The sequence below is a fragment of the Polypterus senegalus genome, chromosome 11 (assembly GCF_016835505.1).
Source record: "Polypterus senegalus isolate Bchr_013 chromosome 11, ASM1683550v1, whole genome shotgun sequence".
Taxonomy (NCBI): domain Eukaryota; kingdom Metazoa; phylum Chordata; class Cladistia; order Polypteriformes; family Polypteridae; genus Polypterus; species Polypterus senegalus.
In genome coordinates, this window is record NC_053164.1 from 96,961,833 (window position 1) to 96,976,733 (window position 14,901).

The following is a 14,901-nucleotide window of genomic DNA, read 5'->3' on the forward strand; positions in this document are numbered from 1 at the left end:
ACGTATGTTAGGTGATTCTAAATGGGCCAGTTTTGGATTTGTGTGATTGGGACCCTCTCCAGAGGTAATTCCTGCCTTTTGGCCTAGGATGATGGAATAGACTCCTTCATCCTCAGACTTATAACTGGATTAAGCAGGTTTTAAAATAGATGGATCTAAATCAGCAGCTATATGTCCTATCAGAAATATGGACGAGAAAAGGTGTAGTGCTGAACATGACCAATAGTTTTGAGGCTCAAGAGATCCATGGAGTAGGAGTAGAGATCTGTAAGTTAAAAGGGTGCAAAACTTACATAACATCATCTTATTAAGTGAATAGAGATGTATACGCGGCAAACAGGATCACAGTGTCATTGCAATTAACTTCATCTGTTCAAATATTTGCTTTTGACAAATTAAAACTTCTTTAGTCAGCTCGTCTCACACCTGAAGTAGCTGAATAGCCCATTTATTTTAAGATAGAGAAACAGATATAAGAGTAGTAGTGATCACTAAATAATAAAGTGAGAAAGTGACATTATAAATATACATTAAAGAAAAGCTCTATAATTTGTGGAACATAGTCATTCAGCAAGAAAATACGAAGGATCCTACAACCACTCATAACTACAAGGAATTGAAAGTGATTTTATTTTTAATAATTAGCAGTTCTTTTTAAAATACATGTATTTCAATACATTCTTATTCTAAATCCATCTTGGGCAATATAATCTGATTTTTGTCATGTCTTTGTCACACTTTGTTACATGAAGTGGTAGTAATAAGCCTTCCTATGGGAGGTTATGAAAGAGAAGGATAAGAAGAAGAAGAAGAAGGAGAGGAGGAAGAAGGTGTTTGGTGTTCAGACTGTGTGAAGTGGGGACATTCAGAAATACAGTACCATGAACAAACAGGAGTATAGTATAAGTGTAAGTGCAGGCCCAAAGCATCACAGTTTAAACTGAAACTCGGAGCACAGGAAAAAAAACCCATATGCAAAAATGCAACAAATATGTTCCAGAATTAAAAGGGAAGAACAACAAACTCCATGTGACTCAGGTAGGCTGTTCAGATGCTGTAAGAAAATCTTAGGAAACATTCAGAAGAGGATACACTACATGAGCATAAAGGTCTGAGTCCTTAATCCCGTTAGAGGCAGACATTTATGATGCATACAATGTTCAGCAAATAATACTGAAAGTTGATTAGCATCACCCTGCGGTGGGCTGGCGCCCTTCCCGGGGTTTGTTTCCTGCCTTGCGCCCTGTGATGGTTGGGATTGGCTCCAGCGGACCTCCGTGACCCTGTAGTTAGGATATAGCGGGTTGGATAATGGATGAATGAATAGTATCATGGCTATACACTTATGTGGGCAGAAAGCATTTCACAAGAACCATGAGGAAAAGGAAAAGGGCCCATCATCTTCAGGCCAGTGCTAATCAGAGCAGTGGGCTCTATTTATCCCAGATGCGATAGCGGAAGGTCTGATGTTAGAATAGTAGAACAGATTGGTATATTGTAGCCCGATATTGGAAATGCACATTAGTTTGTTATCTGAATGTACAACAAATTTTATGTCAGTAATTATATTTTAATTTAAATATTGTCCAACAAGTGCAAGTTTTTCTAGCCTTTCTAATACTACCCAGATTTCATGTCACACCATAATGAGAGGATAAAGGTACATGTATTCAACAGTCATTGCAGGCTACTGCTTTGAGGTATAATTAAACCTACAGTAAAAACATTGCTGAGCACTCTACTGATATTATCAGTATACAAAACATGCAATTTCTAAATGACTAGTTAGTGTGAGTCAACAGTTTTAGAATATAATGATATAATATAACCACATCAAAGTTCTGCTGTTATGGTAGACCTTGGATATACAAAGACCCCAGTGAAATCCTCTTAAGCTTGTAAAAAATACTGAAACTACTACATTTTTAAACTGTATATATGATGATGAAAATGAAAGACATCATCTTGCTCCTTACCTGGGACAGAGGTGCCGAGAGCCACAAAAACCACAGCAGTAACAGAGTCCTTGAGACCCACTGTGCAGCCAAAGTGGGAGGCCAGGTCTCCAGTGACTGCTGTTAAAATGCCAATCAAGATAATGGACACAATGAAACAGGCCCAACCATTCCAGTACTCAGTGGGTGGCACAAAGGCAAATAGAACTTTCCAGAACACTGTCAAGAAGTGCATAATGTAGTCAAAGCAGGACGGAAGTCTTTCTTCTCCACTCTCTTCTTCATCATCATCACCTAAAAAAGAAATGTTTAATTACTGCCTCTCCATTGAAGTAAGGTTAGTTATTATGTTTGCTAATTCAGAGATGTGCTAATCATTTAACCTGCAGTGTGCTATTTCAAGTGGTAAGGAGACTCAGCAGACATACATCAGCATGTATAATCATGCTGAATTTAGGTAACTGCAGGCTGATGAACAAAAACGGCATGAATTGGTACTATTCAAGTGATAAATATCAAAGATGAACACTTGTCCAATACTGCTCAAAACGATTTAAATATGACAGGGAACAATTTACTGAAAGAAGAAGTTAACTACAGTATGTATTTTTAGCAGTGATATTGTGACTCAGTGATTTATGTTGCTGCTTGTTGCTGCTTGATCCAGCATCTTGTGCTAAAATGCCACACCTGCGGCCTCATTCTATAACGCCGTGCATAGAACTCACACTATAGCAAGTCGTAAGCACAAAAGCGGGATTGTGCATACGCACAGAAAAATCCAGATGCATAAATCTGTGTGTACTCAAACTTCCACGTTCTTCCGCTACATAAATTCCGATCAGCGTGAAAAGTAACGCATGTACTGTCCTGCCCCAACTCCTCCCACAATTACACCTCTTTGAATATGCAAATCAATATAAATAGCCCTAAAGCTCAGCCTTCTGTGAAAAGACAATGGGAAAAGAACAGGGGAAAACTTCAGTGAATACCATGTGGAGGCAAGGAAAAACATACTATTTGTTGGTTTAAGCAGTGGTATAATCAACAAAAGGAAGTTGATTGAGTGACAGTGTTGGAGAAACTTGAAATCTCAAGTTAACAAAGTCGCATAGTGCCCGAAATAAGAAAGAAGTTGTCAGATATCAAAGTTGCTCTGAAAAGGCAAGTTGTAGCTCACTGTCTGAGTGTCATATGAAAGCTTATTAGGCTACAGACAAAAAAAATAGGCACACAGTGGGATAAAAGCCCGAAATGTCAACTTTAATCTCGAAATTTCCACTTTAATCACATAGTTTATTTTGTCATTAAAGTAGAACATCATAAACTTCATCTTAAAATCGTTTCATTTACTAGTTTCTCAAATCCCATCGTAACTAAAGTAGCACGTTAAATGCTTTGTTTTGTATTTCATCTTCTATGTGATCTATGTGTGTGAATCACTACGTGCTTCTGGGTTTTCTCTTCCTCTGACAGGACACAGAATCCATTACATTTGTGATATTACAGCTCTATGAATAATTAAAATACTGAGATGTATACATTATATAATTTTCACGATGATAGGAGCTAAATAATGTTATTAAAGATGGGAACACGGTGGCGCAGTGAATGTTCATGTCTCATGCAAGATGCTTGCTGTGCCGTGCGTGACTTTCGATGAAATTATTATTGTAGCAGTACTGTCTCTTTCAAACGTACTAACCCCAATTCCTGTCCTTCTTTTTCTTTCTTCAAATACCCAATCGCCACAGAATCAGCTCTGTAATAGACGTTAAGCCATCTGTAAGCTTAGAACGCTGATTCTTCAAAACATTTAAGGAACATTGAAATATCTTCGTAGTACATGTTTAATTATTCTGTCTATCTATCCTTCCAGTGTTGCGCCAGCACAAGCAAGAATACAGCACGAGGCAGGAGCAATCCGTGAAAGGAGTGGAAGCTCCTAGCTAGCGCTGCGACACCAAGTCCTGGCATGTTTAATTATTAACAATATAGAGTACTGCGGTGGGGTTTGTTTCCTGCCTTGCACCCTGTGTTGGCTGGGATTGGCTCCAATATAGATTATTTAAATGAAGTTTTATCTGTATAATATAATAAACATATTTTGCTGCATTTCATCTTAAAAATGATATTGTCATCATATGTAAATACGCGCTTTATAAAGTGGCTCAGGTAGTGCAATATTATAACTGTAGTGCAAGTTTACATTGAGGTAATTCTACTTATAAGTACCTTAAGTTCTACAAGGAACACTTGATTGAGTGTGTTTACAGTTCTTGGGATGAAACTGTTTTTGAACTACGAGGTCCGTACAGGAAAGGCTTTGAAACGTTTGCCGTGTGAAAGCAGTTCCATAGACAGCATGGCTGAGGCAATGTGTGCTTGATGCGGTATACTGATAATTCTCTTTCTCAAATTCTGTAAATCTTTGATTCCCCAGTAATATAAATACTCTAAGTGGTGCAGTGAGAGTAATATGGAAAAAGATGATCCGCTTCCCTAACAGAAGCAGCTAGAAGAAGAAGAAGGTGCAGTGAGAGTAACAACGTTAAAGCAGCTATTGTATTTAGAATAGTTTGACCATTCCGTGGACCATTATATTGTTACTGGTTAATTACAATCAGATGCCTTAAACTAATAAACAATGTGTGGTTAATTTCAGTGTATTTATTAAGCCGCGTCAGGGATGTGGATCTGAAAAAGAAAGGATAACCACACAGGAACAGTAGCACTGCTTTGACGCTAAGTGCCTCCAGTCTGCAAAACTGAGTGGAGAACTTGCGTACGCCAGGGTATGAGGTACCGTCGAAATGTGCATGTCTTTACTCCAAGTTTAAGTTTTATACATCGCAATTTGAACACGGAAACATTCTTATGCAACATTTTTGTGCGTACACACTGTTTATACATGAGGCCCCTGGTCTTTGTCAGTGTGGAGATGGCACATGCTCCCTGTGTCTGTGTAGGTTTTCCTTCAACATCTCCAAAGACATTGTCCTTAAGTTAACCAGTGATTCCACACTGGTCCTTTGTGACTGTGATTGTGAGTGAGTGTGTGAGTGGACCCTTTGACTGGCTGTCTCAAACCTTGTGCCCAATGCTTCCAGACTAGCACCCCTCCAAACCTGAGATAAGATTAATCAGGCCTGAGAATGTTACATCGTTTTACAAACAAGAAAAGAATGAGGAAAAAATATTGTGTAAGCATAGCAAGTTGCAAACTTCCCCAATGGCAGAAGAGTATGAGTGGCTAATGCTTTAAGATATATTGATAAGCTGAATGTTTTAAATAATGACTTCTAACATTAGCAGTAACAACCAAAACAAAGATCAAACACCTAATGTTAAAATATTTTATAAGCTGATTCAGTGGTCTACAAAATGAATTAGTTTGCATTCAGAGACTTATTAGGTAACTCTCTGCCTTCACTTGCTGATACCACCATGCAGTGCAGATGTAGCTCTAGCTTCACAAATAAAGCCTGGGAATGCCAATATGGACTTTCTAATTCTCTGCATATTTTGGTACCGGTAATAATACTATATTTTAAATACTCATTCACCTTAATTATTCATGGTTGCACGGTGGTAAGAACTGCTGCCTCACAGCTTCAGAGACATGAGTTTAAGGCTATGGCCACTATCTATATTCATGGAATTATTGTTCCCATGTCTACAGGATGGTGGTTTACTGAGTTCTCTTTTGCTTTAAACACATATCCCAAAACAGGCATTTTAGCTTAATTAGTAGCTCAATATTGGTCTAGTATAAGACCGTACAACAGTTTGGTGTTCAGTTCAGGGTTGGCTTCTGCTATTGTTTCAATGCAGGAGGAGGTAATGTTTGCATATCTGTGTGTAAATATATTTGTGTATCATAAGCATAACGATGAAACTGTAGATTGTGCCATCTAATAATGGAACCAAGAGGAAGCATATGAATGATAATGAGCAGAGGACTAAGAACTGATCCCTGAAGGACACCCTGAAACAAATAAGATGGGTCAGACCTAAACTTACTGACAGCAACAAATTGTTGTCGGCCTATAAGGAATGATTATGCAAGAGCACTTCCAACAATATTTTACTAATTCTCAATTCTAAGCAAAATAATGTCATGATGTACTGTATCAAAAGCAGCAGTAAGATCTAAAAAGATCATTAGTGCTAAAAAACCACAATCAGCTGCAAGTGCTGTCTCTGTACTGTGATTGGCCCTAAAACCAGTCTGAAATTCCTCAAACAGGTTATTAGAAGCAAGATGGTCTTTCAAACGGTCTGTGACAGCACCACGTTTACTAAGAAAGGGTATATTTGAAACAGGTTGATAGTTTTTAAAACCCTCAGTGTCAAGTCCAAGTTTTTTGGGCACAGATCATCATTAATAGTGTGTGTACAGTAGAATGGGAGAAAAATTTACAAAGTATTTGAGTGCTTAGTTATTTCACACATACTTTAGTTATATTAATATTTTTATAAAGTAACAAATAAAATTTAACCCAAAGATCATCAAAACGTAAACCAATATCTTTAGTAACTGAATTGCACCGTATGAAGAAGGCAGAAGCTGGGAAAATAAATGCAACAAAGTAAAATCATTGAGATTAGCACCTGGTCTTGAAAGGAACCACTGCAAGGAATAGAAGAAGATGTGCAGATAGACAGCTCTTACCTACAAACACTTAGGCAGTGTTTCAGTGCTGCTAAAACTCGTTGGCAAAGGTGCATGGCCACCAGAGAATGCTAGGGAAAGTGAGGCATATAGTGTTTTTTCTGACCTCAGCTGAGATGAGAGTTGGGGCTATTGTTGTTAATTACTTGACAGTTGATAAGGAAGATGAGGGCATGTGGAGCTGCATGAAAGGAGCTGTGTAAAATCTGGGTGTAATTGGAGGGGGGCCAAGCAAGGAGACTGACAACTGCAACAATCCCCCCAAGTTCACCCCCTCATTTGTATTGTTTCTATAGTAAATCTACCTCCAGTAAGTAAATTTCTTGAGGTAATGTGACAGTAATGACTCTATAAACGTCTAATTGCATACCGTGGACCATTCAACTTCACACAGTACCACACAGAACTTCACACAGTGCCACACAGAAACAATCAGCACTGCATCTCTAGTTAGTTAAGATTGCAGAACTCACAGAACTATGTATCTTCAAGGGTAAAGGAGGATAAAATAAAAGGAATCCCCCTAAATATGACCTTCTTCTGTATTGGTATCTGATCATATTTTCTAGCAAGCCGAGTAACAAGCAGTGGTGATTTCTAACAGCATAACTTATTTTTAAATTTTATCATTTTAAAATTTTATATTCAGGTACCTGCCATAATATTGATTTTAAGGCATTTGGGATGTCATTAGTGTTGAATAGTAGGCATTGGAACCACACAGAGGTACACGCAGGTATTTCACACCTCAAAAAAAAATATTATGTGAAGAAACCATCCTTCATGCAATGTAGAAACACTGAACTGAGATCAAATATATCATTGTTAATGAAGAAGGAAGACGGAAGCATGACCACACAAATCCTTTCTTGCAGGAAATGAATGACTGCCATTTATTCTGAACTGGACCAGCTCAAAGCAGTAAAAAGCCTGCCGAGTTTGTGCTTGCTGTTATTACATCCATGGCTATTAGATTAATCACAGAATCTGAGTTTCTGTGCCATCTGACACCTGTGCCATCGATGCATTAGCTTAATGTTGGAGGGGAGGGTGCTATTATGAACAGCCACCCCATCATACTGGCAAGCTATTAATCATAAACTACAGACAATTGCTCCATCACTGGCTTCTACTCTAGTGTGTGATATCAGAGGGGTGTCCTCCTGGAATGATAGCATTAAACATTAATGTGGCAATATTTTCAAAAAATGTTCATGTGTTGACATTTCAAGTATTGAGCACCACACTTTGTTTAAAAAATCCTCCATTTATTAGAAGCAACAAATAAGATGAGCCTAAAATTGAAACATCTGGAGGTGGCCAGTCAAACTCCAAGTTAAAACTCAGTTTTATAGTTGTGCACTCAAATCTGTAATCTGCAGTTCAACACAATTTAATGCCAATGTGGAGCAGTGCTCATTTTAATTTCTATGAAGATCAATCCTGTCATTTAAATACAAGGTTTTTTTTTATTATTCTGAATTTTATCATTTCAACCATGGGTGGAAATCTAGATCTGTTGTTGCATATGTACGCATACTTATCATTATTATAAATCTGGCTGTCACTGTTTCCTCATGTAAAGTGTGATTTCAGGCTCTGACAATCTTTTCAGCAGATGGAAATTAATTAACATGAAACTAGATTTTTAAAAAATTATAGCCTGATTAAAAAAATTCTCCAAGTTTTCAGCAGTTACTCAGTATCTTTGTCAAAACATTTTTGAAGTTTGTCAGAATCTTGATAGCAGTGTCATGCAAACACACATAAGCAGAGTTCATTTAGTATTTTCAAGCAAACTAATTACATTATGTTACAGTTTAAGAAAAGACTCCAAAATGAAACTGAATGGGCTCAGGAATTTGGCATCGTCTAATTCTTTCCACCCACATCTTCCCCTCCATTAATACACAATTACTGGTATAAATTTAGGAAACAAAAATAATGCCTATAGACAACATTCATTATTTTTCATCTTATTAATTAACATAGTATGTTACCCCAAGCACATTATTAGGTGTTTTATGCAATTAATGCAATACTTAGAATCTGAAGCAATGCAGCCTGGAAGAATTCCACTGAGATCCCTGGAACATCTTTGTGGATCATATATCTTGTTGCATAAAGTTAGTTAATGAGATGTTGGTCCCTGTCTTAATATAAAACTTAATTCTATAATCATCAGTAATATGCCCAGCAGTCTGCCGTCACTCTCAGCTAATGTTTAAACAGAGGAGTACGTTAAAGATATGATATATTGAAACCCCCACAGCTAAAACTGCAAAGAACACTTTTGTTTCTTAAGATAAATATAAGTAATTTATTACTGAGGCTTTGAGTCCTAAAAATTAGAGGTTTGTTCTTACCTGCACTGACTGTGACAGCACTCACAAACTGCTCTCTCCAGCTACTACTGCCCACCACAAGAGCAAGGTTAGTTTTCTTGATAAGCTTGTCAACGGTACTCTGTGAAAACAGAAAAGAACAGGAGACTATTTAATTTGCTCAGTAATTGAAGCACAGCATAGAGAGGGGACCATGTATATAGCAGAACTTTATGAATCCCATCCACATCAGACTTAAGAAAGAAACCAACCCTTGGGTGTTAGTCCATCATGGAGTCTCACAGGGCCACTTTGGAATCACCAATTAATCTAATGCATCTTTCAAGTGTGTGATGTCCAGAGAAAAAACCATGCAGAAATGTGGAGAACACTCAGACTCCATACAGACAGTGAATGAGTATGGGTTTTGAATGCAGAATCCTTGCAGAAATATTACTAACCACTGTACTATACTGTCCTATCATGTATATGCACAATATATGCATATGTAACTGTAGTTAGTTCTCAGCCTAGAGTATGGTTTGTAGTCAAAAGATGACTCAGGACCCTATAAGTAGCTTACACTCATGACACCTCATGAAATTGAATGACATTCTATGTATCCCTTGAAACATGCTTAAGGCATTGCGGTAAAACTAAGGGATTCACTTGTACTTTACATAATTTGGGCATGGACACTGGTTTCAGAGGTTGAGAGTGTTACAGAAAAATATCTTTGTCATTTTCTGTGTATCAGGCACTCCCCAGTCCTGAACAGAGTGCCAATTCTTCTTAGGGACCACTTGCATACAGATCTGCACTTATTCATACTAACTTAACATTCACATCTTTGGGATGTACATTAGAAATGACTGAAAGTCCATACAGAGCTCATCATGTAATTTGTGAGAAAATAGTGAGCAAATCAAAACAAACTTGAAATTAATTAGACACTGAGCAAATGGGTGCAGTATTGACTCTGATACACAAGGAAAAGAGTTAAGTGCAAAGACATGTTTCCAAATCAATCCAAGTTAAAAGTCAGAAGGATCAATGTTTGGACTTCTGCTCTTTTTAATTCATATAATTAATGTTAGTAATGACAGAACTAAAAAGCTGACTAGTTACTTTCTAATATTAGATATTATTACATAGGAGTGAAGTCTTAAATTTGAAAGGTCATTTTATGAAAAGAGTCATAGTGGACAATATGTACAACCAGGCAGTATACAAATGCAATTAAGAAGGACAATAGGATATTAGGGTTACAATGTGTCGAGTGCAAGTCATGGTGAGTATCCATAAGCTACTGTATATAACATACTTATAAGGTCTCATATCTGGTCTATTTGTATAGATATAACAGCAGCAGAGATGATTAATAGACAAACTACTAGATTGATTCCAGGACTGAACAACATTATCTGTGAGAAAACAATGATGGAATTTTCAGTTTAAGCAAATGCACATGAAGAGGAGATATAACTGAAACAACTTATATTATGATGGAAATATGAATGTTGGATTCCGGGTGTTAATTTAAAATTAGGTCATCAACATGAAGGAAAAGGGACGATAGATGGAAGTTGAGTAAAAATGAATTTGAACACATAAGACATTTTTTTTTTCAAGTCCAAGTTCACTTTTCAATTTTAAGTTAATTTCAAATGTATACAGTGCAATAAACCTCTTACAGTACTTGTAAACAAACAGCAGACAACTGATATAAACTATGCAAAAATTAAATACAACATGACAAAATGCAAATGTACATATATAGTGCACATATATAGTCACCCACATGCACATGAGAAGGACCTTAAGGGCTCTGGTGATGGTAATTACCCGCCAAACCAGGGGTTGGCGCTGTGAGCTAACTTGTGGGCTCATGCCTTCTCTCTTCCTCTTTCTGCAGAATGGAAGAGTGACGGCCAATCCACTGCTGACATCACTTCTGTTTTCTGGCCTCCTTTTTTATATATATATATAATAACACATAATCAGAGTATAGCATCAAGTCAATGAAACTTCTAGGATGTTGATCTGGTCAGTTATGTAGCAGAGGGGGTTGTTAATCAGTTTCAGCTGCTTTGGTGTTAATGAAATTAACAACAGGTGTACTAGAGGGGCAACAATGAAATGACTCCCAAAACAGGAATGGTTGAACAGTTGGAGGCCACTGACATTTTTTTGTCCTCATTTTCTCTGATTTGTTTTCACTAGTTTTGCATTTGGCTATGGTCAGTGTCACTATTGGTAGCATGAGGCGATACCTGGACCCTACAGAGGTTGTACAGATAGTCCAACTTTTCCAGGATGGGACATTGATATGTGCCATTACCAGAAGGTTTGCTGTGTTTACCAGCACAGTCTCAAGGGCATGGAGGAGATTCCAGGAGAAAGGCAATTACTGTACTCTAGTAGAGCTGGACAGGGACATAGAAGGTCCTTAACCCATCAGCAGGACTGGCATCTGCTTCTTTGGGCAAGGAGGAACAGGATGAGCACTACCAGAGCCCTAGAAAATGACCTCCAGCAGGCCACTGGTATGAATGTCTCTGACCAAACAATCAGAAACAGACTTCATGAGGGTGGCCTGAGGCCCGATGTCCACTAGTGGGCCCTGTGCTCACTGCCTGGCACCATGGAGCTCGATTGACATTTTCCACAGAATAACAGAATTGACAGATCCACCACTGCTGCCCAGTGCTTCTCATAGATGAGGTTCACCCTAAACACATGTGACACACGTGAAAGGGTCTGGAGAAGACGTGGAGAATATCATGCTGCCTGTAACATCATTCAGCATGACTGGTTTGGTGGTGGGTCAGTGATGGTCTGAGGAGGCATATCCATGGAGGGATGCACAGACCTCTGCCAGCTGGACAAGGGCACCTTGATTGCCATTAGGTATTAGGATGAAACTGGACCCATTGTCAGACCCAATGCAAGACAATGCCCAGCCTCATGTGGCAAGCGTATGCAGGCAATTTCTGGAGAATGAAGGAACTGATACCATTGACTGGCCTCCTTGCTTGCCTGACCTAAATCCAATAGAACACCTCTGGAACATTATGTTTTGGTCCATCTGGCACCATCAGGTTGCACCTCAGACTGTTCAGGAGCTCAGTGATGCCTTGGTCCAGATCTGGGAGGAGATCCCCCAGGACACCATCCATCATCTCATTACGAGTATGCCCTGACATTGTCAGGCATGCATACAAGCACGTGGGGGCCATAAAAACTACTGAGTATGATTTTGAGATGCTGCAGTGAAATTTCGGCAAAATGGACTAGCTTGCCACATAATTTTTTCACTTTTATTTTCAGGGGTGTCTTTAAATTCAGCCCTCTGTAAGTTGATAATTTTCATTTCCATCAAACGCTGTGGCATCCTTTCGTTCCTAACACATTACCCAGTCCATATGAGTATAGATATCCAGCATGATTTTTTTTCCCATTGAAATCAGATGTGTTTTCAAAGTGTTCCTTTAATTTTTTGAACAGTTATCAAAAAACAGAATCTGAGGTAATAGCAATAATTTTTTTCCACTCTTGAAATAAAAAACAAACATTTTTCTCACATCTGACCTGGCACATCTCAAACTGCATCATAAAATTAAAACAAGTGCACAGTATTAGCAATAACTTTGGTTTCGCTTTTGAAATATGAGATCCTCACTCAATTTAAAGGGGTGGTTGTGACAGGCAAGGGATTTTTGTTTCATAGAACTTAAACTATTTAATTCACACAGTTTTAAATACTCATATAACAGACATTAAATTTGAGTTCCAAAACAAAGTCTTTCCTGTGGAAATTGTTTTTTTTTCCCCAGAAAAAAACTACTCAAGTAAATGTTTATGAGCAAAGCACCACATATGGCATGAAAATGGATTAGCCTGCACGAAATCAGAAAGGACAACTGATTTCCACAGGTCACAGATATCTTCATAACAGGGGACCTATATGATGGGCAGAGGAATTTCAATTGTTTTGCATGCCTACCTTTTGTTTTGATGACAGGCTTTGTCATATTCCGCCCTTTGTTCATTATTCTGGCACAAGCGTAATCAGCCTCTCATTGAAATTCACGGCCATGCCGTCAGCAGTGCTGTGTACTTAGAAATATTTTCCCATGCACATCTATAATTCTGTTGTCATTTTCACCTCAACTCCCTTGCACCCAGCAAGAGGTATAAAACAGCCTTTATGCGGTTCAGAGATATGCAAGGGGAGCCCATACCAATACATATGTTAACAGCACATCCACGTAACAATCAAAAATGGATTTTTGCATCTGTTGCAATATAATAGTTTAAAGTTTCAATGATTTCATTTGTCACTGGTAAAATAAGTAGAAATGATAATCGCCAAAGCCTATTTTTGGTCACATTTGCGACCATTTAGTTGCAGTCTGGAGACCACGGGCTGGGCCACTCAGAGATTGCTTCTGGGCTGCATGTGGCCTGTGGGCCTCCATTTTAATAGGCCTGTTTTAGTGTTTGCCAAGACGAAGGAGGGAGAAATTGACCATTCATAATGGATGAGGTCTTTAATAATACAACTTGTCTACATATGGAAGAAAGTATTATCTGTGTCCTGAAGATCGCCTACTTCAACTACATTTTTATTGCTTTGTGATCTTGAGTTTATACCAGAAGCTGGTACTGGGAAGTAATACAGCCAGTAAGGATGAACTCCATTGTGCACCTATAAATCATGTTGGTGAGTACAGATGGGTTGTTCTTTGTGTCCAATTAAAAAACTTACAAAAGCAAGAGTGATTTTAAGAAATGACATTTTTTCATTCCTCTCCACTATATTCCCTTAGATGTGGATGGGAGTGTTTCATGTTTCCTTCATACATTGACCAGGTCCTTTTTTTGCTGTCATTCAGGAAGACTATTCTCTTCTCTGTAAGACTTTTCATCATCATTGGTGATAAGACTTATAATTGTCGTGTCATTGGCAAAACTAATTATGTAGTTGGACGGGTTTCTGGCCACACTAGCCTTATTGAACAAGGAGTACAATAGGGGTTCAGCAAACTATACTCCCTAATACTCCCTAGATGATGATATTTTGCATATTGACTAGTGGTTTGCAAATTATTTTGCACTGTTGTAACTGCCTGTTCTAGTCAAAACTGTTTTTAAGTTCACACATGAAGAAAACTAAATACAGATATCTTAACTGGAGTTTAAACCCTGGAGGTGTGAGGCTGCAGTGTTAACCATGAACCACAGTACCATCCCTTTTCTACTAAATTAAATAGTCTAAATTAAAAGGGAAATACTCTGTTAAGCTGCTTGCTCAATAAATAAAACTGTCAAAAGCAAACAAGAACATTAGCTTTGTTGTATGCTGGCCATCAAAGATAACAATTAAGTGATGTTTGGTTTATATAGCACTTTTCATCATTAAGCCCTATCAGAAGATGCTTTGTAAGTAAGAGCACACCTTTTTAACATGTATTATTAACATTGACAGCAAAAGATATTGTGGAAAACCAGCCCGAACACAAACTGGCAGACACCAACTATTCCAAAATACATATGTATTTATTTACAATATGTACAATGAACACAGTCCCGCACACAACCCAGTGTCCCTACTCCAAACACCCCTATGTCTGGGCATTCCAAAAGTCCTTCCTTCACTGTCTCCACTCCTCTCCTCTGAGCTTTGTCTTCTACCTCCCAACTCCGGCTCATGACCGGAAGGAGGCGACCTCTTTTATCCCCATCCGGACATGCTCCAGGTGCCCTCTGATGAACTTCTTGTGGCACTTCCTGGTGTGGCGGAAGTGCTGCATGAGCACTCAGAAGCACTCCGGGAGTCCCTGGTATTCCTTCTGCCAGAACCTCCGGGTGTGGCGGAAGTGCTGACATCCAGAGCTCCACAATCGACTGGGTGCCTGGGTGCTCCCTGGCGGTGGCCACGGGC

The 14,901-nt window shown here is 38.5% G+C and overlaps 1 protein-coding gene across 1 annotated transcript in view; it reads right to left on the reverse strand.

Annotated features, from left to right (window-relative positions):
• LOC120539338 (sodium/calcium exchanger 1-like) overlaps positions 1-14,901 on the reverse strand; it is a 595,338-nt gene that overhangs the window by 14,594 nt on the left and 565,843 nt on the right. The window contains exons 6-7 of the mRNA XM_039769325.1: positions 8,997-9,096; positions 1,977-2,249 (exon numbers count right to left, since the gene is read on the reverse strand). Coding sequence (XP_039625259.1) covers positions 1,977-2,249; positions 8,997-9,096 — 373 coding nt within the window. The remainder of the gene's footprint in view (positions 1-1,976; positions 2,250-8,996; positions 9,097-14,901) is intronic.